Source organism: Delphinus delphis, chromosome 8 (assembly GCF_949987515.2).
Source record: "Delphinus delphis chromosome 8, mDelDel1.2, whole genome shotgun sequence".
In the NCBI taxonomy this organism is placed as follows: Eukaryota; Metazoa; Chordata; class Mammalia; order Artiodactyla; family Delphinidae; genus Delphinus; species Delphinus delphis.
This window is the reverse complement of record NC_082690.1, coordinates 64,812,109-64,838,882: the sequence shown is the minus strand read 5'-3', so window position 1 is coordinate 64,838,882 and position 26,774 is coordinate 64,812,109. Positions and strand designations below refer to the sequence as shown.

The 26,774-nt window shown below is 39.3% G+C and overlaps 1 protein-coding gene across 7 annotated transcripts in view; it reads right to left on the bottom strand.

Annotated features, from left to right (window-relative positions):
• The window catches only part of ZNF143 (zinc finger protein 143), a 54,646-nt gene that overhangs the window by 18,536 nt on the left and 9,336 nt on the right, over positions 1 to 26,774 (bottom strand). For 2 of the 7 annotated variants that reach the window (XM_060018472.1, XM_060018479.1), the window contains exons 2-11: positions 20,368 to 20,482; positions 19,952 to 20,044; positions 19,022 to 19,105; positions 18,406 to 18,489; positions 16,540 to 16,736; positions 15,631 to 15,705; positions 10,282 to 10,401; positions 8,651 to 8,726; positions 6,946 to 7,071; positions 5,343 to 5,522 (exon numbers count right to left, since the gene is read on the bottom strand). In XM_060018472.1, coding sequence (XP_059874455.1) covers positions 5,343 to 5,522; positions 6,946 to 7,071; positions 8,651 to 8,726; positions 10,282 to 10,401; positions 15,631 to 15,705; positions 16,540 to 16,736; positions 18,406 to 18,489; positions 19,022 to 19,105; positions 19,952 to 20,044; positions 20,368 to 20,482 — 1,150 coding nt within the window. Of the gene's footprint in view, positions 1 to 5,342; positions 5,523 to 6,945; positions 7,072 to 8,650; positions 8,727 to 10,281; positions 10,402 to 15,630; positions 15,706 to 16,539; positions 16,737 to 18,405; positions 18,490 to 19,021; positions 19,106 to 19,951; positions 20,045 to 20,367; positions 20,487 to 23,428; positions 23,553 to 26,774 lie in introns of those variants that run through there. The other 5 variants (XM_060018474.1, XM_060018477.1, XM_060018475.1 and 2 more) reach the window with 5 other exon arrangements.

Sequence of the window (26,774 nt, the reverse complement as noted above, 5' to 3'; positions counted from 1 at the left end):
CATTATAGAAAATTTCAAACATACACAAAAGTATAGAGAAACAGTGCAATAAACCCCATGTACCAATCATCTAGCTTCAACTATCAATTTATGGCCAATATAGTTTCATTTATTCACCACACATTTCTGCCCCCTCTTCCCACCCTGGATTATTCTGAAACAGCTCCAGATAGCATTCTATCTCATCTATAAATTTCAGATTGTATAAAAGATGGATGTTTTTAAATAACAAAATTAACAATAATTATTTAATATCATAAAATATCTAGACACTGTTAATATGTAGTGGGGGGAATCTAACACTGAGAGCAAACTGGAACAAATTAACCTAACTGTAGTTTTTTTTCTTTTATAAATTTATTTATTTATTTATTTTTGGCTGCACTGGGTCTTCATTGCGTGCTTGGGCTTTCTCTAGCTGCAGTGAGTGGGGGCTACTCTTCGTTGTGGTGTGTGGGCTTCTCATTGTGGTGGCTTCTCTTGCTGCGCAGCACGGGCTCTAGATCCCAGGCTCAGTAGTTGTGGCGCACGGGGTTAGTTGCTCCGTGGCATGTGGCATCTTCCAGGACCAGGGTTCAAACCTGTGTCCCCTGCATTGGCAGGCAGATTCTTAACCACTGCGCCACCAGCGAAGTCCCCCCAACCTTAGTTTAAATGAATACTTGTAACCACTTAGAAGGGGTATGGGAGCCAGGGCCAGGGTGGGGGGTAGCAGGGGGAGAATAAACTAATTAAAGTAATTCATACACACAGTATTTGACTAATGCTCTCAGTCTTGGACCGGGCTGGAGTGGGGAAAACTGCAAACAAATCTTCAGCTCTTCTTGGTAGGCTTGTTTATTGTAGTGCTATGGGCAAAACAACTCTGAAACTATTTTAGGTGTAATAAAGGATTAAGCAATGAATAAATGTGTCAATGTTGTTGGAAGCTAGAGCACTTACTATGGAAGAAGGGACATACAAATACGGAATGAGGGAAGAAAAGAGCTCTGTAAGATGAGCTGGAACTGGATGTACTAGTATGAACTCATATACTCTCTAAAATGTGTTTATGTGTGTATACATATGCATATCCCAGTTTGTTCTCATTTTACACCTTTCTTGGGTTAACTCCATCTTTTTCCATGGTTCTGAACCAGTAAAACCAACCACAAATATAAAATCACTAATGTAATCTGTAATATACGTCTTAGACATTAGTAATTGAAATTGCTTCTGTCCTTTGCCCAGCCTGCATTCTCAAAGCAGGGCAGGTTAAAGTTCTTATCTTGGGGAATGGTTGTGGGGGAGATATGACAAGGGCAAGGCCAGGCAGGGAAATGTCAGGCAATTCCAACTCAGAGAACCAGCCCTATTCATATTTAGGCTGGAGCAGAAACTGCCACTAGGTGGCACCAAACCACAGTCAAGATGGAAATGAATTTGTATTTTTGGTGGGAGGGGGGTTGTTTTGTGATTTTGTCTTGAAATTATACTTTTTTAAATTGAAGTATAATTGACTTACAATATTAGTTTCAGGTGTATAGCATACTGATTCAATATTTTTATACATTACAAAATGATCACCACAATAAGTCTAGTTACCATTTATCAACGTACCAAGTTATTACAATATTATTGATTATATTCCCTATGCTGTATATCCCATGACTCATTTATTTTATACCTGGAAGCTTGTACCTCTTAATCTCCCACGCCTATTTCACTCATCCCCCAACCCCCTCCCCTCTGGCAACTACCAGGTTTGTTTTCTCTATCCATGTGTCTGTTTTTGTTTTACGTTTGTCTGTTTTATTTTTAAGCTCCACATAAGTGAAATTATATGGTATTTGTCTTTCTCTGTCTGACTTATTTCACTTAGCTTAATACCCTCTAGGTATCCATGTTGTCACAAATTGCAAGATTTCATTCTTTTTTATGGCTAATATTCCATTGTATGTGTATCACATCTTTTTTTTTTAATATTTATTTATTTGGCTGCACTGGGTCTTAGTTGTGGCATGCGGGATCTTTTAGTTGCAGCATGTGGGATCTTTAGTTGCAGCATGCACGATCTTTTAGTTGTGGCATGCAGGATCTTTAATTGCGGCATGCAAACTCTTAGTTGAGGCATGTGGGATCTAGTTCCCTGACCAGGGATTGAACCCGGGCCCCCTGCATTGGGAACATGGAGTCTTAGCCACTGGACCACCAGGGAACTCCCTATGTGTATCACATCTTTATCCATTCATCTATCAATGGATACTTAGGTTGCTTCCATATCTTGGCTACTGTAAATAATGCTGCAATGAACACAGGGGTGTATATATCTTTTTGAATTAGTGTTTTTGTTTTCTTCATTAAAATACCCAGAAGTGTAATTGCTGGATTGTATGGTAGTTCTATTTTTAATTTTTTGAGGAACCTCCATACTGTTTTCCATAGTGGCTGTACCAATTTACATTCCCACCAACAGTGCAATAGGATTTTCTCTTCTCCACATCCTTCCTCATGACTAACTTGGTCACCAGGTCCTTTGCTGTTACCTCTTCAATGTCTTTCATTTTTATCCTTCTCCATCTCACTCACTTCAAATATTCGAACGGCCCTTAATCAGTCTCCTTGCTTATGGTCTCATCTCCCTTTAACTTCTTTCTATGGTATTGACAGAGTGATTTTTTTCCTAAAAAAACAAATTTTCTTTAAATCCTCTTAAGGCTTCCCCTCTGTCCATAGCAGTATTCAAAACTTGTGAATGTACCAGTTTCAAAGGAAAGGGATTGTTGTAAATGCCTGAAAACATTTCCAGAGATATCCAGGGGTCTGCAGAATGCAGACTAACTTACGCAACCAAAGTTCCATTCTTCAAAAATGTCTTTTCATTTTGAATTATCACAAGTTTACTCTTAATATCAGTAATAAAAACAATACATTAAAAATCTCGCTCTCATTCACCTTTCCACTCACATCAAAAATACAACCATCTGGGCTTCCCTGGTGGTGCAGTGGTTGACAGTCCGCCTGCCGATGCAGGGGACACGGGTTCGTGCCCTGGTCTGGGAAGATCCCACATGCTGCGGAGCGGCTAGGCCCGTGAGCCATGGCCACTGAGCCTGCGTGTCCGGAGCCTGTGCTCCGCAACGGGAGAGGCCACAAGAGTGAGAGGCCCGCATACCGCAAAAAAAAAAACAAAAAAAACAAAAAAAAACCAACCATCTGAAACTAACACAATATTATAAATCAACCATACTTCAAATAAAAAAAAATACAACCACAAAGTGGAGAATCAAAATTAAAACGTTTTAAGAGGAGGGTGGGACGAACTGGGAGACTAGGATTGATATATATACACTACCATGCGTAAAACAGATAGCTAGCAGGAACATGCTATAAAGGACAGGAAGCTCAGCTCGGTGCTCTGTGGCGACCTAGATGGGTGGGATGGGGGAGGGTGGGAGGGAGGTCCAAGAGGGAGGGGATATAGGTATACATATAGCTGATTCACTTCATTGTACAGCAGAAACTAACACAACATTGTAAAACAATTATACTCCAATTAAAAAAAAATTTTTTAAGTTTTGGGTAATTCCCCAGCAGTCCAGTGGTTAGGACTCAGTGCTTTCACTGCAGGGGGCCGGGTATGATCCCTGGTTGGGGAACTAGGAATCCTGCAAACCATGAAGCGTGGCCAAAAAAAAAAAAACTAAAAACTTTTGAGCTGCAAATGACACCATCAAGAAATTGAAAAAAAAACGAAAACAAAAAACCCACAATAACAGGAAAAAATGTCTGTAAATCACATACCTAACAAGGGACTTGTATGCAGAATATAATAAAGAATTCTTATAACCCAACCAAAAAAAAGGCAACCCAATTTAAAAAATGGGCTAAGAATCTGAACAGACATTTCCCCCCAAAATACATACAAATGGCCAATAAGCACATAAAAAGATGCTCAACGTCATTAGCAAACTAGGAAAATACAAATCAAAAGCACAATGAGGTAGATACCACTTCACACACACTATGATGGCTAAAATCAAAAAGAGAGATAACAACAACTGTTTGCTAGGATGTGGAGAAATTGGAACCCTCATACATTGCTGGTGAGAACGTAAAATGTTGCAGCCACTTTGGAAAACAATTTGGCAGTTCCTCAAAATGTTAAACAAAGTTATCATAAGATCCAACAATTCCACTCCTAGGTGTATACCCAAGAGGAATAAAAACATATATCCAAAAAAAAGAAAAAAATGGAATTCCCTGGTGGTCCAGTGGTTAGGACTCTGCATTCTCACTGCCAAGGGCCTAGGTTCAATCCCTGGCAAGGGAACTAAGATCCCAAGAACTGTGTGGTACAGCCAAAATAAAAACACCACACATCCAGACAAAAAATTGTACATGAATACTCCAGCAGCATTATTCATAATAGCCAAAAAGTGAAAATAACTGGTAAATTGATAAATAAAATTTGATGCATTCATATAAAGGAATACTAGTCAGTAATTAAAAAGGAAAGAACTATTGATATGACATGGCTGAACCTCAGTACTATTATGCTAAGGGAAAGAAACCAGACAATAAACACCATATACTGTACATCTATATGAAATATTCAGAATGGGAAAATCCATAATTGCTTATGGCTGGGGGGTAGGGTGGGAGAAGACTGCTAACAAGTATGGAGTTTCTTTCAGGTGAGATGAAAATGTTCTAAAATTGGATTTTGGTGATGGTTGTACAACCCTGTGAATATAATAAAAAACAATGAATCATATACTTTAAATGGATGAATTGTACAGTTCGTGAATTATATCTCAATAAAGCTGTTAAAAATATATATCCATAGACACTCTGCAATAATCATGTCTACTATGCCTCCCTAAATCAACTGTCCTGGAAAATATCTTGTCTGTCTCTGTATTTCTGGTGCCTGGCAGGGGAACAAAGAGCAGATGGTCAATAACTGTTGAATAAATAAATGTAAAAATGCTAAGGTGGGGCTTCCCTGGTGGCGCAGTGGTTGAGAGTCCGCCTGCCGATGCAGGGGACACGGGTTCGTGCCCCGGTCCGGGAAGATCCCACATGCCGCGGAGCGGCTGGGCCCGTGAGGCATGGCCGCTGAGCCTGCGTGTCCGGAGCCTGTGCTCCGCAACAGGAGAGGCCACAACAGTGAGAGGCCCGCATACCGCAAAAAAAAAAAAAAAAAATGCTAAGGTGAAGTTTTTTCAAGTTGCATAATCCATTTCTACCATGCCAAGTGGCAGGAAGGAGGGAAGAGATTACTTGTAAATGGTTTATAGGAGAGGCAGGAATTCAATTGAGCCTTGAAAGACAGAAGACCAAGAATTAGAGACCATTACCTGTGTGTATCCTCACATGGTTTTTATAATTGGTTGCACTGGCAAATGCCCTCCCACATCCTGGTTCTGTGCAGTAATAAGGTCTTTCTCCTGTGTGTGTCCTAATATGCACTTTTCTGATATTCGATGTTGTGAAAGACCGACCACAGCCTTCAAAGTGACATTTAAAGGGCCTTTCTCCTGAAAACACGAAGGGAAATACATTAAATGGTGCAAAAATACACAGAAAATTGAAATGTCTTATCCTTCAATTCTGCTTAGGATCATTCATGCTCAGACTCTAGCCTTTTTGTATTGAACTTCCCTTTGAGTTTTTTTCTCTTTTTTTCTGTCAACAGCATCATCTACTCCAAACTTAAATTTACATAGGAAAATCTGAATAGTATTCAAAACTCATCACTGATTACATGACTTTCCAAAATGGAATTACCCAGAAAGGCATATTAAAAAATGAGCTGAGAAAAGAAGACAAAGAAATACATATCATAAAGAAATACAAAAGAAAAATAGAATTTGGAATAAGGATTAAGTTAGAACAACCCTAGAATCCCCTAAAAGCTTACCTCCTACTTTATTCTATAATACTTGAAGAAAAAGAATTTTTGGTCCTTTTAAAATCTAGTGTCTAACGCATAATATGAATCAAAAATCCTTGCTGAATATATTACTATTCTCAGGAGCTTGGAGACGCTTGCCTCTGATATAACAGATAAAACTAAGAGCACGAATGAAATAGAAGCAGGGACCTACAGCTTTGTTCCTGAACACTGTAAAGTAAAGCCGATTTGGGATCATATTTGAACTAAAAGTTAAACTTTAATGACTGGAAGAATCCTCCATGAAAATCTGCTAAACTATCTCAGAATACTTAGAAGTATTTGGGGACAAAGCGATAACACTATGTTTAAAACATCTGCAGTAAAATCTCAAACTAAAGGACCTTATGCTATACTACTTAGTCAACAGCTTATAATAGCATCTCTTATCAACAGTTTCTGAAACTCTTCCAGCTCTGATCCAAAGCAAATAATTACCTTTATATTACCAATCTGCAAATAATCAAGTACAAGGAGGGGAGGGGAGGGGAGGGAAGATAAGAACAAAGTACCCTTTAGGAAAAGCAGAGAAGGAATTTAAGGACAGGGGAGATGATCACAAGGAAGTAACAAGCCTTTCTTTCTGTGGGGCTGTGAGGGGTTCAGACACTTTTTTTAGAAGCAGCTTAATGCAGAAGAAGCAGTACTAAACTGAGAAGGAATTGGGTGCCTTAGGTTCTGGTCTCTGTTGCGCTACTAAGTAGATGTATAATCCTAGGTAAATAAGACTGTTGCTCAGATAATTCCTGAAAACTGAGAGGGTTGGTGGTCTAGGGCCATCGTTAATCTCTTGGAACATGAACCCCTTTGAGAATCTAACAGCGTTACAGGCCCTCATCCTGGAAAGAAGCATACATGCACGAATGGCAAATTGCATGGAGTTTTGGGAGTTTAAGAGAAGCCCTTGACGTTGACTCCCTGAAACGCTTCCAGAAACTACTTCCCCAAGTTCCTTCCTGCAGATTAAGAACTCCTTGCCTAGATATGACATTTCTTCACACCAGTACCTGTATGAGTTCTGATATGTTTTTGTAGATCTCCTGAAGTTTTGAAAGATTTAGTACAATTATCTTCTGAACACCGATATGGCTTTTCTCCTGTATGAGTTCTGACATGACTTTTTAATCCATAACCTTTAAGAAAAATTTAAAAGAAATGTAATTACACAAGACCCCTCTAAGCATGCCCACTGAGATTAAGTTATTGAAAAATATAGTAAACACCAAGGATATAATACTAGGCAAACACAACAGAATAACTATTAAAAAGGTACAAGAGTATGACAACTCAGGACTGTCCTGCTGAAAATTCAATAGTTTCATCTCTGTCTAGAAGAGATTGTGTGCTTCTTTTTTAAAGTGCCCCAATCTTATTAGATGTTTACAACTCATACCCCAAAATCTTGAAGTAGAATCAAGACATGATACCCGGAGAAAACCATAATTCAAAAAGATACATGCACTGCAATGTTCACTGCAGCACTATTTACAATAGCCAGGATATGGAAGCAACCTAAACGTCCATCAACAGAGGAATGGATAAAGAAGATATGTACATATATACAATGGAATATTACTCAGCCATAAAAAAGAACAAAATCATGCCATCTGCAGGAACATGGATGGACCTAGAGATTGCCATACTGAGTGAAGTAAGTCAGACACAGAAAGACAAATATCATATGATATTGCTTATATGTGGAATCTAAAAAAAAGGGTACAAATGAACTTATTTACAAAACAGAAGTAGAGTCACGATGTAGAAAACAAACTTACGGTTACCAGGGGATAAGTGGGGGGTGGGAGGGATAAATTGGGAGACTCAGAATGACATATACACACTACTATATATAAAATAACTAATAAGAACCTGTTGCATAGCATAGGGAACTCTACTCAATACTCTGTAATGGCCTATATGGGAAAAGAATCCAAAAAAAAAAAAAAGGGGAGAGTGGATATATGAATATGTATAACTGATTCATTTGCTGTACACCTGAAACTATCACAACACTGTAAATCAACTATACTCCAATAAAATTTTTTTTTAAATAAATAAATGAATAAATGGATGAATACAGGAAAAAAACTTATAGAATGTTACAATTAATATTTGTACAGTAAACTGTATGTAAATTTTACCTCAAAAAAGAAATGTAAACAAATATTGATATGCATGCTGAACTGTTTATGGTGGTATACTCTAACATTTTTCATTTATATAAATGTTTGTAAATTTTCATAATAAAAAAGAAAAAATCCTGAGAAACAAAACCAAAAAGAATTGTGACATGGAAAGAGGAATAGGGTGAAGTCAGGAGGCCTGGCAACAGTTCTGGCCCTCTTGGATGTGTACCTGGGAGGGACCCGTCCCACTGCTAAGCCCCTGTTTCCCATGGTTCCCCCTAAGGTCTGTCCTAATGTTAAACTCTGTGTCAGCTTTAATGCTCGACTTTTGTTTTTCCTGCTAAAAGAAAGCAGAGTGTGGAGTGAAATAACAAACACAGTAGGCAGAAACAGGTCTGAGGAGCAAAATGAGAACACAGAGAGAGAACAGAGCAAGCAGGACAAAACGCAGTAAGGGAGAGATTGGAAAACTAGTCACTGTGTGCCCACTAATTCAGACCAAGGCAAGGGGTCAGTTCCTGCCTCTGACCCGTCTCTGCTTGACCCCCAAGTGGAACCAAGAAACAAAGAAAATTCATGTTTTTACCTGTTGCAAATGCTTTCCCACAGCCTGCATGCTCACACTGATAAGGCCGGTCTCCTGTGTGTGATCGCTCATGCACCTGTTATTAAAACACGGGCATGAGTTTATTTCCTTGAGGCACTCCACAGGTGGATGGTCTCCACAGAGACATTTTTATTTCCCCACTGCTGAATTATGTTGTTGCTTGTATGTTATTTTTGAAAAACAAAAGATAACTTCTTTTCTCAAAAACTACAGGTCAATAATTCTCAATACAGACCAAATGTTGTACATTAAGAAGTACTCATTTTAAATAAGGAACAGGGGACTTCCCTGGTGGCACAGTGGTTAAGAATCCGCCTGCCAATGCAGGGGACACGGCTTCCATCTCTGGTCCGGGAAGATCCCACACGACACAAAGCAACTAAGCCCGTGCGCCACAACTACTGAGCCTGCACTCTAGAGCCCGTGAGCCACAACTACTGAAGCCTGCGTGCCACAACTGCTGAGACCGCGTGCTGCAACTACCGAAGCCCACGTGCCTAGAGCCCATGCTCCATAACAAGAGAAGCCACCACAATGAGAAGCCACTCGCCGCAACTAGAGAAAGCCCGTGTGCAGCAACGGAGACCCAACGCAGCCAAAAATTAAAAAATATATATATATATATAAATTAAAAAATAAGAGGTTCAAGTTTTTCTAGAGTGGTCAAAGGTGTTTGAATGGAACATGTACCTGGTGAGACGCAGGAGTACAAGGAGATGCTACACAACATAAGGCTAAGAGTGTGGAGGCTGCTGGCAGAGGGGCCTCAATCTGAGGCAAGGCTTCACTGCTGACTAGTGGTGTGGCCATGGCACTTGCCTTCTCTCAGCCTCAAAGTCCTCTCTGTAAAGTGGGGACATAATAGTACCTACGATAGAGGGCTGCTGTGACAAATGAATACTCATGACAATGGCCAACATTTACTGAACCTTTACCACATGCCAGGCCATTCTCTTCAGTACTTTACATGTACAGAATTAACTAACTTAATTCTCACAACCACTCATTGAGGGAGGTACTTTTATCATCCAATATTATAGATAAGGAAAATGAGGTACTTAAGAGGTCAAGTAACATGTAAACACTGATAAGTAGTGGAGATGGGCTCTAGGGATGTTATTCCAAATATGCTAAATGCACACTTCCTGACACATTGTGAGTTATTCAATAAATGTTAGCTATTATTTTTATGGGTCATGGTATGTTGTGTTTAGCTGCAATCAAAATACTTGGCCTATGTATTTGACAGACAGGACAAATTAACACCAACTTTCACTATATTTCAGCAAATCACTGTTAACGGAATGATTACACATATATCTCCCATGTAATTACATAGATTTCACATTTGAGAAAACTGTATTCAAATATGTAGAGTACCCCTATCATGTGTCACATAGTATGCTGGACCTGAGGGAGCCAGAGATGAAAAAAGCATAGTCCAAGCCCTCAAAGAGTTCAGTTTCTAAAATCTGCATAGGCTTTTGTGTTAGTGTATTTGTATCTTGATAGGTGGGGGAGAACAATGGTGTTTGAATACTGCAAACACATTATATTCGCATTTAATGCCCTATTCTCATAACTAGACACAGCCTTTCCTTCATATATACCTTAAGATGATGAGCTGTTGTATATAATTTTCCACATCCGTCATAGCCACATCGAAAGGCCTTCTCTCCACTCTGTTGAGACTTAGCAGTTACTCTCGTTGCATGTCCTTGTAAGACAATCTAGATGAAACAAAAAGTATGATTTAAATTATTTATACAGAAATAAAGTAGATGAAATTACAATTTTCAGGATAAAAAAGATAAAACTGTAATGTGGTTTTCCAGACTCAGGTCATCATTTTATGAAGATTCTATCATGCTGAGCCAGTTAGGTTAATTCTGTTCCATGGCTGAAGTCAGCAGCTCTGGAAGAAGTCAAAAGGAGATCCACAAGGGGGCATAGTCAGCGCTCACACGTCGATTCCCACTCTAGAAAAGTCAAGCCAGGGAGCATCCATCAATGCATTATATGCAGGTGTTCCTTGACATAGTCCAGGGAATTAAGAGAGAGAGAGAGAGAGAGAGAGAGAGAGAGAGAGAGAGAGAGAGAGAGAGAGAGAGAGAGAGAGTGTGTGTGTGTGTGTGTGTGTGTGTGTGTGTGTGTGTGTGTGTGTATGTATATATATTTATAATGTATATATGTATTTTAGGACATATGTTCTAAACAATGTAAAAATCATTTTCAATTTCAAAAGCAAAGGAAAAGAGGGGGTTAGGTCATTTGAGTCGCCTGTGGGAGGCATTACAATCCATATGATCCTAGTCTATACTTACATAGTGTTAAGTAGAAGATCACTTCCCTGGAACTCAACACAAGACTTTAAACAACTGCACTGATGTTAGAGGTTTTTTAAAGATTATGACCTATTTTAGAAATTGAGGTACCATGAAAATTGAAGAATAACTTTCTACTCTGTGGGAATGTGGTGATGGTGCTGCCACATCCTATCTGTGCAGATTGCCATACTTGGCTCAAAAATGACTCTGGGACTTCCCTGGTGGCGCAGTGGTTAAAAACCCGCCTGCCAATGCAGGGGACACAGGTTCGAGCCCTGGTCCAGGAAGATCCCACATGCCGTGGAGCAACTAAGCCTGTGCACCACAACTACTGAGCCTGAGCTCTAGAGCCGTGAGCCACAACTACTGAGCCCATGCACCCACAGCCCATGCTCCGCAATAAGAGAAGCCACCACAACGAGAAGCACGTGCACTGCGACCAAGGGTAGCACCCGCTCACCACAAGTAGAGAAAGCCTGCGCAGCAACGAAGACCCAATGCAGACAAAAATAAATAAATAAAAATAAATTGTTTTTAAAAACTGCCAAGCCAAAGGACTTTGATCTCCAATGTAAATAAAATTAGTTTTTAATGAAGTCAAAACTAATGGAAACCATGAAAAAGGACCTTGGATTCTAACAGAACATGTAAAGCATCAACAATGCTGCATGATGCTAACACATTTACAAATTACATTCTCATGTGTTACCTAAAATATTAATCAAATGAAACTCTCATTTGGTTTTCATAACCCCACGAGATGGGTAAGGCAAAGATTATTGTTCTCATTTAGCTAATAAGTCTCAGATCCAGAGAAATTAAGTAATTTGCCCACAGTCACACAGATACTACATAGCAGAATGGAAGCTCGACTGAGATGTTTTTATTACAAATTACATGTTACTTTAATAGCACGCTGTTCTGCTTAACTAAGGGTGGTGTAGCTGAAGGGCAATGACAACAGTCATAGCCTCCCTGAAACACATATATCCCATCATCCTTATGGTTCTTACAACTGAACACATGGGCAACCTTAAACAGAGTACTTCAGATGAGTGTTTCCAAATTCGGTACAACTGGGGCTTCCCTGGTGGCGCAGTGGTTGAGAGTCCACCTGCCAATGCAGGCGACACAGGTTTGTGCCCTGGTCCGGGAAGATCCCACATGCCGCGGAGCAGCTGGGCCCATGAGCCATGGCCGCTGAGCCTGCGTGTCCGGAGCCTGTGCTCCGCAACGGGAGAGGCCACAACAGTGAGAGGCCCGCGTACCACCAAAACAACAAAACAAAACAAAACAAATTCGGTACTGCTGACATTTTGAACAGAATAATCCTTTGTTGTAGTGGGGCTGTTCTATGCCTTGCAGGACATCTACCCAGAATATGTCCCCAATTGTGACAACCAAACTTGTCTTCAGACACTGCCAAATGTCCCCCAGGGGGCAAAACTGCCTTCCCACAAGCGCATTAAGTTTTAGATACTCTAGGTCTTTCTTGTTCTATGAAATCTGGTTTCAAGTAAGAGATCAGCTCAGCAGCACAACTAGTATGCTTATGTTATAGATGAAAGAAAAAGCTCTAAACTGTAAGCATCACAATGAAAAAAAATCTAAAGCTTTGAAACAAGACTGTAAAAAAAAAGTAAAGAGGTATAGACCTCTTTACTTTAAAGTTCAGCCAGACACAGAGTTACAACTTCTTAAGCAACTCTGGCAGAAGTAGGATGAGTACTAAGAGACAAACCAAGATGTTACAGGTCCTGCTTATTTGCAGCGGTTCTTCTGGGATATTTTGACCTTTTAATACCACGTATTGGGTCCTCAACCTCAACTATGGTACTCAATTGTTTTGGAGGATAGAAGATTTAGAAACTTCTGGTCTAGCACTTAATGAAGAGAAATATGAGTCACAAATACAAGCCAGATATATAATTTTTTTTTTGGCCGTGGTGGGTCTTCGTTGCTGCGCACGGGCTTTCTCTAGCTGTGGCGAGCAGCGGCTACTCTTTGTTGCAGTGCGCAGCCTTCTCATTGAGGTGGTTTCTCTTGTTGTGGCTCGCGAGCTCTAGGCACGCAGGCTTTAGTAGTTGTGGTGCACGGGCTTAGCTGCTCCGCGGCATGTGGGATCTTCCCAGGGATGGAACCTGTGTCCCCTGCACCGGCAGGCAGATTGTTAACCACTGCACCACCAGGGAAGTCCCCACATATATAATTTAAAATGTTCTAGTAACTACATTTTAAAAGGAAAAAGAAACAGGTGAAATTAATTTTAGTAATTATTTTATTTTACCTAGTATGCCCAAAATATTATCATTTAAACATGTAATCAACAGGAGACATTATTAATGAGATATTTTACATTCTTTTTTTTTTTTTTTTTTTTTTTTTTGCTGTATGCGGGCCTCTCACTGTTGTGGCTCTCCGTTGCGGAGCATAGGCTCCGGACGCGCAGGCTCAGCGGCCATGCCTCACGGGCGCAGCCGCTCCGCGGCATGTGGGATCTTCCCGTACCAGGGCACGAACCCGTGTCCCCTGCATTGGCAGGTGGACTCTCAACCACTGCGCCACCAGAGAAGCCCTACATTCTTATTTTCATTGTAAGTCTTTTAACTCTGGTATGTATTTTACACTCATTGCACATGCCAATTCTGACTAGTCACATTTCAAGTGCTCAGTAGCGACAACATTTTGGACAGCATAGATCTAGTCTGTAAGGAGAGGTACAAAGGGAAAAGGAGAAAAAGCTACAGTCAGAACAAAAATCCTATTCAACTTTCTTCATTTTCTTTGTCTATTGGCACAAACACCAAATGGTTATATATCTGCAGATAAAGAGTAAGCGTGCTTTTTACAACATTCTGTTTCAGCAGTTCTGAATTCCTAGTATGTTTCTGGGTTCAGAAATTAATTATTGATCGTAATAGAATTTTATGCTAATAGTATAATGTTATACGGACCAATGGTAAATTCACTCATTTTTTGTAAGACCTATTCTAGTTTATTACAAGTGTAGTTACAACTGTCTTTCTTTAAAAATATTCTATTATTTAAAAACTTAATTGTTAGTCACTAATAAGAGACAGAACCCTATTGGGCCACTCCAAGGCATTGACCTACATCTCTTGTATATATTTACACTGTGTTTGCATTTTAGTAGAGTTTGACTTTGATAGATTTGACATACTGCAGTATAAAAAATATTAAAGTCTCATTTTATGAATTCAAAGACTTGAAACTTTTGCCAAGAATCATGTAGTTTCAAAGCTGGTGGGCTTAATGATTTACAAACTGTGTTTATATTACTGCTACTTCATGGCATCACTTCAGTGATAAATAGAAATACTGGCTATCCAGTAATGTTTAAAAGCATCAAATTTTTACCAGTGATTTCTTTTATTATTATTTTATTTATTTATTTATTTATCTTTTGCAGTACACGGGCCTCTCACTGTTGTGGCCTCTCCCGTTGTGGAGCACAGGCTATGGACACGCAGGCTCAGTGGCCATGGCTTATGGGCCTAGCCGCTCCGCGGCATGTGGGATCTTCCTGGACCGGGGCACGAACCCGCCTCCCCTGCATCAGCAGGCGGACTCTCAACCACTGTGCCACCAGGGAAGCCCTCTTTTATTATTTATTATTATTATAAATATAAAATCTTCTTGATAACCCCCAACAGTACTACTCAATGGCATTAAGTAGTGATGCTAATGCTCAAGTTAAAAAGTGTTGCCTGAAGCAATAACTTTAGGAGTTAAATATGATAAAACACTAGGAAGAGTGCAAAAAACTATGAGGGAGCAGTCAGCCAAATACTAGAGATAATTGCTGAGAAAAAAAGGAGCAGCATTAAAGCAGTAATATACTACAGTGATTATATAAGCTCCAAGAACATCCACCCACGCAAACACCAACCCCTCAAACAAACACAAAAACACATAATTCATAACAGAGTCTTGAAATTTGACTTGTAGATCTCCCAGAATGCATCTGTGACTACTCTGTACTTAACTACAAACCTTGGCGAGGCTCTGCAGCTCTAGGCTGTTATTTGGGTAAGGGATAGCCAAGGACTGGACCCAAGGTGAGCATCTGAATCAAGGGCAGCCAACCAGTGGCCATCTGCAGCCCAGGAAGGAGTCTGGAAGAAGCAGTAAAAACAGCTTTGCCCAGAAGGAACAATGACAATTAGCTAGACTGGACCTTCTCTCCAGGAGTTGAAAAGGAAAGTATGGAGGGAATCAGTTGTAAACAGAAGAAACAAAAACATATAAAAAACAAAGTAGCAAGGGTTAGTCAGTCACAGTAAGGGTGAAGGCCCAGAAAAAGGATCCACAAGCTGCCGAGGGTGGGGCAGACAGAAGACCGCCTGGTCTCCAAAACTGTTTTGGACTCCAGAACACAAGCTTCATCTGGATTTCTGTGATATTTCTATTTCTTTAGTGCCACTTTCATCCATATAATGAATTCTGAGACCTGAGGAGGTAATCTGAGAAAGCTGCTGCCTAATGCATACACTGTTTTTCTGAATTGGTAAGATATTCCTAGGGAGGTAGTGAGTTCTTGCTTTCATCCCTAGAAGGGCTCAGAAATGCTAAGAGAAAGAGATTCTAATATAAAAAAGTAGCCTTACATACCTGCATTTTTTTCTCTTGCTCATTTTCTCCAATCATTCCTGAACCTGTTACGCTTTCACTTCCATCAATGGACACCTACAGGAATAAAATAAAGCTTAAAAAAATTTTCACATATTGATAACTGTTTAGGCTGGGAGATAAGTACATGGGTACATTATCATTTATTTCTGTGTGTGTTTGAAAATTTCCATTATAAAAAATGGGGGAAAAACCTTTTAAATTATATAAATGATATAATTTCAATGCAGGGAAAAAAACACAGCCCTTTTGATGTAAAACTTAATTGAGGGGCTTCTCCGGTGGCACAGTGGTTGAGAGTCCACCTGCCAATTTGAGGGGCTTCTCCGGTGGCGCAGTGGTTGAGAGTCTGCCTGCCGATGCAGGGGACACGGGTTCATGCCCCGGTCCGGGAAGATCCCACATTCCACGGAGCGGCTGGGCCCGTGAGCCATGGCCGCTGAGCCTACGCATCCGGAGCCCATGCTCCGCAGCAGGAGAGGCCACAACAGTGAGAGGCCCGAGTACCGCAAAAAAAAAAAAAAAAAAAAAAAAACTTAATTGAGATTTTCCTTCACCTTTCCAAACTCTAGTTTCTACTTTATAATTCATAAGCAGTTCCATCTATACCTCATTGCTTCTTTTATGGCACTCATACTTGAGTATATCTTTGTGTGAATTACCTGCCACCCATTTCTCTTCTATAAGCTTTTACTCCATTCCTTTTTTTGTCTTCAAATGTTTCTTTCTACCCTTCACTTCTTTTAAGATAAATGCTGATCTTCTCCTTGATGCTGTCTGATTTTGACTCTGAATTCCTAGTTTCTTATTTTTTTTTTTTGCTTTCTTTTCTTTTAGTGAAAGATAAAGAAGCTGTATCTGGGATGTTCTTCACATTGTAAAATGCTGTACCTTTGCTGCATACTGTTCCAAAGCACTGATGGTGTCGGGATCGATTGTGGCATCCCCAGTGTGTAGACCTGCCACTGTCCCATCAGCCTGAATTGCCAAGATGGTGTCAGACTGTGGGACTTGCACTGCATGGTGGATGTAAGCTGTGGTGCCGTCTTCCAGCTGAACTGCCTGTAATGCACTCTGGTCATAACTATCTGAGGGAGTAGAAGAGAACGGCATTAAATTAAAGGTAGTCTGATAAACAGTTACATATTTAAAGGAAGAAGGGAATGAACTTTTATCGAATATTTACTATGAGCAGGGCCCATGTGCTTTACGTATGTTATTTCATTCAATCCTCACAATGATTCTGTGAGGCAGGTATATTTACACCTTATTGTACGAATGGGAAACTGAGGCTTGAGGAAGTAAAGTCACTTTCCTTAGGACCCAGGAAATAAAAAAAACTAACAATTAACAGTCAAAAATCAGTATGCAGGGCTTCCCTGGTGGCGCAGTGGTTAAGAATCCGCCTGCAAATGCAGGGGACATGGGTTTGAGCCCTGGTCCGAGAAGATCCTACATGCCACAGAGCAACTAAGCCTGTGCGCCACAACTACTAAGCCTGCGCTCTAGAGCCCGTGAGCCACAACTACTGAGGCCCGTGTGCCACAACTACTGAAGCCTGCGTGCCTAGAGCCCGTGCTCCGCAACAAGAGAAGACACCGCAATGAGAAGCCCGTGCACTGCAATGAAGAGTACTCCCGCTCTCCAAAACTAGAGAAAGCCCACATGCAGCAACGAAGACCCAATGCAGCAATCAATCAATCAATAAATTTATTTAAATAAAAAAGGAGTACTAAAAAAAAAAGAAATCAGTATGCAGAGAAACCAGGATCTGAACTCATGTCAGTATGACTCCATGGTTTTTTCCCCCTTCTAAATAACCATACTAAGAAACATACAGCATTGTGAAATAGTAAATCTAGCCAATTACAGTGAACCTGTGATCAACTCCCACTGCTAAGGAAAAAAAATTTTCAGAGTTTACTTTTCTCAACTTTAAATAAATTTATTTACAAATTCAAATATTCTATATTTTAAAAAATTTCTTCCTTTGGTTTCACAACTAAATATAGTCTTTTAAAACATTTACAGTCATTCTATAATAAAGTATTTTATAAAGTAATAACAATAGCTAATATTTATTGAGCATTTACTATGTGACAAATATTGTTCCAAGTGCTCTACATGTTTGTACATTTTGTCTTCACAACTACCCTATGATGTGGATACTTATCATAATCCTCATTTCAGGTGATGAAATTGAAGCACAAAAAGGTTAAATAATTTGCTCGGGGGCACACAGCTAAAAGACAGCAGACCCAGATTTGAACCCAGATAGTCTGGCTACAGAGCTGTGCTCATTGCTCCTATGCATTCCACCTCAAACCCCTGGTCCTCCCTACACAAAGGTAATAAACATGAACATTTTGCCATATTTGCTTCAGATAGTTTTAAAATTTTTATTTAGTTTTAAAGACCAACACAAGGGGCAAAGGACCTTGCTAAAGACATTATATTTAAAAGGAAGAAAAAAATCAACAATTTAACTTTCAAGTGTTTAATTTCATATTTTAAAGGCAGCCTCTAGTTGAAGTCTTTCAGAGACCAGGGATTTGCTATTTCAACCTGTTACTGGACAACTCAAATTATTAGAAAGTTTCCCCTTAGACTGTGCCAAAATCTACCATCTTATATTTGAGAGAACAAGCATAATCCTTCTTTTACATGACAACAGCATTTCTGCAACTAAAGGCAGGTCTTATTTTTCCCACACCCTACCTCCCCCTTATTTTATTCAAATGTTCAAAGCTAATTTACCTTTGGAGGTATGGTGAATAAATGCTGTAGTTCCATCTTCTAACTGCACTGCTTGCCCATCCTCTAAACGCAAACTGTCCCCTGCTCAAGAACAATGTTTACATTTAGATCCCATATCTTCCAAGCATATTCTGATAACTCAACAACAACAGAGTCAATAAACCATTAAACACATCATACAAACCTACACTTCCTTTATGGATCCTTCAACATTTAAATAATTTCAGTAAAGCTGCTCTGAATAAGTGTTTAAAGGTAAAAAGATATTTGAATACCTGTTTCAGGAATATTTACCAGGGGATAGGAGAATTGAAAGAAGGGAAAAAAAGAAAATGAGAAGGCGTGTAGGATTTATCTCAAATAATAGAAATATTCACTTAGAACTGTTGCCCATTTATCTCCAGAGTAAAGTCTAGTAATTTCTTTTCCATTAACTTCGAGAGAAAATCTCAATTAAGTTAAAATGGTCTTTAGATCCTCTCTTTGACATCTACCTATCTCCCCTTTCAGAAGGAGACCTAGAGATCAGGACTAAGTTTAAGTAGTAAGAGGCAGTTGGAGGCAGCAAATACTGAAGTATGAGAATCAGAAGGGTAAGTAAATATCAAATACTTACTACTTTTAGGTATGGGTACATGTTGAACATAGGCAGCAGAACCATCCTCCAACTGAATGACCTGACCATCTATGAGTTTCCCATCTAGAACAAACAATTTAAGCCAATAAATTAGCACAAGCAAAAATTTTAAACTTTATACAATTTCAAAATGATATCAACTATAAAAACATACACTACTTAAGATCATGTTCATCTTGATTCTTCCCTCAATGTTCTGAGGCAATTCAATAACACATCCAGTGATCCTACAGAAAGCAGAAAATCCTCCCTCAGCCATCCTTTCTCCCCTCCGATTTTCAATTAGACAAGTTCAAGAGGAAGAGTGGCTCATCTGAGCAAGCTACATGAGTCAAACCTCTATATACCTTTCAGAGCCACTTAGGAATCGTGACCCTGACCCCAGCGAAGCTGAAACTGGGAAGATAGAAAGATGTATCAGTACACATGAGGCCAGCTGTCATTCTCATCCCTGGGGGCTACAAGTCCCTTGACTATGTATACATATGCTCAGTAGCTTTCCAAAAAAACAAGGAATTTGAGAACTAGGCTATTTCTTGGAGCAAAGTAAACACTGATTTAGAAACAATGTTATAAAAGCAAAACCAAATGTCTACTTTTACGCATATTTTGTAAAAACATTAAATAATAATTTAAAGGGAAAAAGTGAGAAAGGTCTTACTAAAAATAGGTCAGGGACACTACCCCCTCCCCTCTTCCTCACTAATTCTGATACCCCAGAGTATCTTCCAAATATCTCAAAACGTGTCCTCAAATTATCAAAACAAAATTTAAGTTAAACTGAAATTACTACCATATGTAGTACAGTGTCTGCAGGAGGGATTGGAAAGTGGTATAACTGCTAGGTGTTCCAACTCTGAGGTTATGAATTGCTGGTAATAACCAATGGGCTGTATATGAGGCACATACCTTTAGAATTGTGTTGTATATAAGCAGTAGAACCATCTGCAAGTGTTACTGCTTGCAGGCTTACACCTTCCATATTTTCTAAATTGTCACCATCTATTATAAAAAAAAAAAGTTATTTTCTTTAGGTAACTATCATATGTGTGTGCTGTTTAATTTTTTAAAAAATAAAGATTAGTCAAAAGGCAGATTGCTTAACTTAGACTCAAATGGGATTTCTTATAGCATTTACAAAAAATATTTCTACACCCTACTATACCAGCATCCATACCAGGGTAAAAATGCTCATAAAAAGGCTTAGCTTTGTGTTGCCTTTAGCTAAAGGAGGAGGAACAAAGTAAACAGTATTGTAAGTTTTCATTTTCCCTTAAGATAAATATTTCCAAACCCACATGATCCCTTCAAATAAGATTGCTCACCTGCCACAGTTACTGCCTCTGTCAGGCACAAGGTAACATGCTGAGCCTCCATTCCTCCTCCAGGAAACTCTGTCATTCCCTGAGAATCTCGATTTATCTGGGCTAACAACATTTTCTACCTTGAAAAAAACGTAGGCATTGAGAACAAAGAACGATGTATATGAAATAAAATCTACAAACAATATTTATGAACCATAAAAAATTGCTACGGAAGTGAACAGTGTTTGAAATAAGCTGAAATTTCACTTAATATGCAGGGTAAAAGTATTTGCCCAAAGTCCAGAGCATGCTTTTAATAATTCATCAGTAAACTATTGAGCACACCCAAGTCTTGCCCATCAGTTCTGTACCATGTCTAAAATTCCCATAATTAGTGTTCTTTGGGTTTAACATGGTTGAAGATTCCCACTTAGAATCCATGAATGGATTGAGTTAATCCTGTTGACTCAATCTTCAGAAATCTATGCTGAACCTGGCCACTTCTCACAAGCTTCGCCATTACCTCCCTGATCCAAGCCACTACCATCTCTCACCCTGAGATGTTACTGCAATAGCATCCTAACTGGTCTCCTTGCTTCTACTGTGACTTCCCTCATCTCCTCTCAACACAACAGTCAGATTGTCCTTTTGAATGAAAAAGTTAGATCACATCTCTCTTCTGCTCAAAACCCTTTGATGATTTCTCATCAGAGTAAAGCCAAAAGTCCTTACACTAGCCTATGAGGCCAATGATCTTGTCCCCATTTCTACTACTCTCCGTCTCATTCGTTCCATTTCAGCCACACTGGTGCCCTTGCTTTCCCTCAAACATACTGGATGTTCTGCTGCCTCAGGACCTTTACATTTGATGTTCCTTCTGCTTAAAACATTCTTCCTGGTATCTTCATTATTACTCCCTCATCTTCTTCCAGTCTTTGTTCAATGGCACCTCAACGAGAGCTTCCTTATTCACCTCATTGCAAACTGTACCTCCAACCCCACAATGATGATATACTCCAGCCCTCTTCCCTCCTTTATATTTCGGCATAGTACTAATAAATTGACATATTACATGTATTTACTTATTTGGTTTTTTTCTTATCTATTTCTCCCTCAAATAGAATGGACAGGTGTTTTTATGTTTGCTCATTGCTGACTAAAGTGCCTAAAAAGTACTTGGCACACAACAGACACACAATTGGTGCAGAATAAATGGATGAATGGCTCTTTTACCAATCATCACCACAACCCCCTTCCTCCCTTTTCCTATCTCCGGGTCCCATTACCTCTGTAGGCCTTGAGTTGTCTCAAACATGAGTTGGGATAATTTAGCTGCCTTGAGCCAGGGAACTGGATACCAGAGCATCTCTTGAGGACCTTTCCAGGTCTAAAGATCTGATTTCAGTGTCAATATTTAAAAGAGCAATATGCAGATAGTAGTAATAATTTGCAATTATATTTATGTTAGGACTACTTGAAGATTTTTGTTTTATAAACACTATAAACTACACCCTCTTTGGATTAAAGCCAGGGACTATGGTTTAGACTCTGAAAGGTATCAGTGCTGTGATAAAAGTCAATCACGGGCTGACTTTTCAGGGATTCCTGAAATATTTCTAATCTATAACTGTTCATAAAGCAGACTGAAACTTCAATACTTCCTTGCTACATCTAAGGGCTAACAGAGAAGCCTCAAAGTAAAACTGGTACTCTGCTGTTAAGCCCCCTGATGAGTACAGGATTGGGACAGGCTAATTTTCAGAACAAGTACTGCCACTATATAACAGAAATAAGACAAGGAAATGGAAGGGAAAACACCTATAAAAATGTAGAAAGCACTCTATAATTTTTACAGCATTCGTCTAGAAGACGAATTTTGAAAAAGGCAGATTACAAGTTAATTTGGGTCATGATGTTAAGAAATGCCTATGGTTTGACCATAATTCAAGCATTTGTCCTTTTCATTGAATTACCTATAAATCTCCAAATAACTACATCAACAGGTAACTGATATATCTGCAATAAATAAAAGTTATTTCTTGTCTGAAAGCTGGTCAAGTGTTAACTTTCTTTAGGAAGGCTTCAGGACCTATAGTATCTATCCTAAGGGAAAAAAATCTACACTAGCTGAAACATCTTGAAGAGACAGCTGATTCCTGGACACAAACTGCTGGCAAATACATGGGGTGGTGAAGGAATCAGAAGAGATCATATGGGCACTACAATTACCAGAGATAATAAGTGATGGCAGGTACACAGCCCATCTTATTCTCAAAAAGGCTCTGTGATACAATTAATGCCCTTTGTTAGAAAATGATCAACTAGGGAAAATATGATAATGAATAGATAATAAATAAGCTAGAGATCAAACACTCTATAGTTGCTCATACCATATCCACCATCATGTCTTGATTATTTCTGGCACCAACATTTTCAGGTTGTGTGAAAATAAGTATGTAAGATACACATGACACCTTTAGAAAGGGCCACCTTGCAAAAGGTAGTCAGCTTCCTGTGCTTTAATAATGAATCATGGGCCAAAATCAGACACAGAGGAGGCTGTCATGGGGGCACAACAGGAATCTCAAATGAAGACATCTGTGTAATAAATAAAGTTCCTGCCTTTCTGGAAGATGATGATGGATATTAGCATAAGAGAAAAAAACACACTTACGAAATTTAGCAAATGTTATATCCAGAATATATAAAGAAATTCTACAACACAACATCAAAAAACTAATAACCCAATTAAAAATTGGACAAAGGACTTGAATAGAAATTTCTCCAAGGAAGATAAACAAATGCCAAACAAACATATGAAAATATGCTCAATATAACTAACTGTCAAGGAAATGCAAATCAAAACCATAATGAGATATCACCTCACACCTGTTAGAATGCCCACTATTGGGACTTCCCTGGCTAAGTGGTTAAGACTCTGCACTTCTACTGCAGGGGGCCCAGGTTTGATCCCTGGTTCGGGAACTAAGATCCTGCAAGCTGCGTGGCACGGCCAAATAAATAAATAAAAATAAAACAAAAACAGTATGGAGATTCCTCAAAAAATTACAAATAGAATTACCATATGATCTAGCAATTCCACTTCTGGGTACATATCCAAAAGGATTAAAAACAGAATCTCAAAGAGAGATTTGCACACTTCTTCACTGCAGCATTATTCACAATAGCCAAGAGGTGGAAGCAACCTAAATGTCCATCAACGGAGGAATGGATAAAGAAAATGAAATTTATATATACACAATGGAATATTAGTCTTAAAAAAGAAGGAAATACTGTCATATGTTACAACATGGATGAACTCTGAGGACATTATTCTAAGTGAAATAAGCCAGTCAAAAAAAGACAAATACTGCATGATTCCACTTATATGAGCTATCTAAAGTAGTCAAACTCTTAGAATTAGAAAGTAGAATGGTAGTTACAAGTACTAGGGGAGTTGTTTGATGAGTATAGTTTCAGTTTTGCAAAATGAAAAAGTTCTAGAGATCTATCACACAACAATGTCCATATAGTTAACACTACTGTACCCTACACTTAAAAATGGTTACGACTGTAAATTTTATGTTGTGGGTTTTTTTGTTTGTTTGTTTGTTTTGTTTTGTTTTTTGTGGTACGCGGGCCTCTCACTGTTGTGGCCTCAGCAGCCATGGCTCACGGGCCCAGCCGCTCCGCGGCATGTGGGATCTTCCTGGACCAGGGCGCAAACCCGTGTCCCCTGCATCGGCAGGCAGACTCTCAACCACTGCGCCACCAGGGAAGCCCCTATGTTGTGGGTTTTTAACCATAATTCTTAGAAAAAGGTCTGAACACATATGGAAAAATGTTAGGATCTGTTAAAAACCAAGTGGATACATAAGCTTTTATTCAATTACTTATACAGGTACTCCTCCTTATATTTGATAGATTTCATAATTTTAAAAGTGAAAAATATCCAAAATTATTGGCAGGAAGAAAAAAATGTCTGAAAATTGATGGTTAAAATTAGTAACTAAATACTAGCTGACTTCATCCCTTAAAAAAAAGAATCAGTGTTTCCTCAGTGGTATGAATCTACATCAGACGAATATTTTAAAATGTGAAGCCCTTAGATATTTCAAGTTTGGTCTAATTTGTTAGATACAATTATTACCACAAATTATTATGAAAATATAAATCTAATGGTCCAGGTATAAAGAACTCTAACTACAAGTAACCTTTATTGTGGTAAGAAATGATACAAAAAGAAATCTAGATTAACAAATCTTAGAGGTCTTTTTGCATGAAGCCACAGAAGCCAGGCCTTCAGAAATTGTCAAGCTCAGATCCTAACCTCAGGCTGGTTTCACCTCAACACTTAACAGAGAAGCTATGCCATTCTATTACCTGGTCTCAATTCCAAATTTTCCTCATAAATTTACTACTATACAAAGTGCTTCTCCATTTAAGCATGGTCATTTGTGCTGCATTTTATGACATCTCCTAACCTGGAATGAGGAAGTTCCTTAGTACAGCAACATAAAAATAGCAGGCTAGGGGCTTCCCTGGTGGCGCAGTGGTTGAGAGTCCGCCTGCCGATGCAGGGGACGTGGATTCGTGCCCAGGTCCGGGAAGATCCCACATGCCGCGGAGCGCCTAGGCCCGTGAGCCATGGCCGCTGAGACTGCACGTCCGGAGCCTGTGCTCCGCAACGGGGAGAGGCCACATCAGTGAGAGGCTCGCGTACCGCAAAAAAAAAAAAAAAAAAAATAGCAGGCTATCCTGTACCTTTGCAGTATGCTGATCCAGTAACACTGCTTTGATTAACATTTGTGGAAAACTATCTTTAAATCCCTTCAATTTTATTTAAATACACCCAGGGAATAAGCATGTTCCACTGATGAAATGTAATTCAGTTAAGTACAGAGTAGTTAGAATGTGCTGGTGAATGATGTAGAGTTTTCATAGGCTCTACAGAATGCTAAAGGGTAAAACTGAGGGATAGAGTTTATACTACCTATTTTAAAGAAGTAGAATATTCTATCAGATGGGTGAAATGTTGGAAATTGAAGGCTTTCAAACTTTTTGCCAAGTTCCAGGACCATTCAGAAATAGAATATTTGAAACTGACTGGCAGGTACTTGAGATGAGGCCTAGGAGACCTGAAACTAAAATACCTGTGAGAAAAAGAGGTGAGAAGAGACAAGAATTGAGAAATGGACACCTAGGTCTAGTCATCAGGAATGTCAATTTTGGTGATGGTTTGTTCTTAACTGAACCACTGATGTGAAAAAGTACCAAAACAAATCTCTCTCAAACCTCAACAGTGTAGCATTAAAAACAGAGCTTGAGGGCTTCCCTGGTGGCGCGGCGGTTGAGAGTCCGCCTGCCGATGCAGGGGACACGGGTTCATGCCCCAGTCCGGGAAGATCCCACATGCCGCGGAGCGGCTGGGCCCGTGAGCCACGCTGAGCCTGCACATCCGCAGCCTGTGCTCCACGCAGGAGAGGCCACAACGGTGAGAGGCTCACATACCGTAAAAAAAAAAAAAAAAAAAAAAAAAAAACAGGGCTTGATAAGGGCACACCTGCATAGCTCAGTTTGCTAAGCATGCCCTGGCTTGCTTTCACTGAGACTAGGGAGTCTGAGGAAGCATCAGGAGAAAGAGAAAGGTTCTGATATATTCAAACTCAACTTCTGACATTGTTCTGTTAAAAAAAGCATAAAGTCGTTTCAAAACTATGATGCCACAAAAAAAAAAAAAACTATGATGCTAGATTGTACTTTATTTCCCTCAAGATAAACACTGTGTATGTTAATATTTTATTACCCAAATTGCTCATCTTGTCATAGGTAAGGGAAGCAAAGCATTGTGAGACAATTATGAAAATGAGAGAGGGCACTCCTGAAACACAACACTATAACAAAATAGATCCTTTGTCCAAAAAAGTATATTGAATAGGACACTAAACATGGATAGTTAAAACATATACCTCTAGTCAGAAAAAACTGTTTGTACAGGTCTTATTTACGAAGCATTTTTCAGATCTAATAACTTATTTGATGGAATAGTCCTGAAGGGCCATAAAAGTTCTTGGGCTCTTCCAACCTCTTCTGAACCCCCAAAGCAGTCCAGCAAACTTACATGTCTTTATTTCTTCATGATGACTATTTAAAATATTTTCCATTTACCTCAAACCTTCTACCCCCACTCCCTCTCCTGCTATCCTCCCACCCTGTCTCCTTCACCACTTCATTTTCAGCAAATTAATCAGCTCCCAACTTCACGGAAAATATAGAAGACAGCAGAGGAATTCTCTGCCAACAAACCTCACTTCACTGCATTTCCACAAATTTCTTCCTTCTCTCCTACAATATTACCTTCCTACAAGGTAAGACTAATCCTTCCAACCTGTACTCTGCATTTCATCTGTCTTTCCTCCTTAGGGATC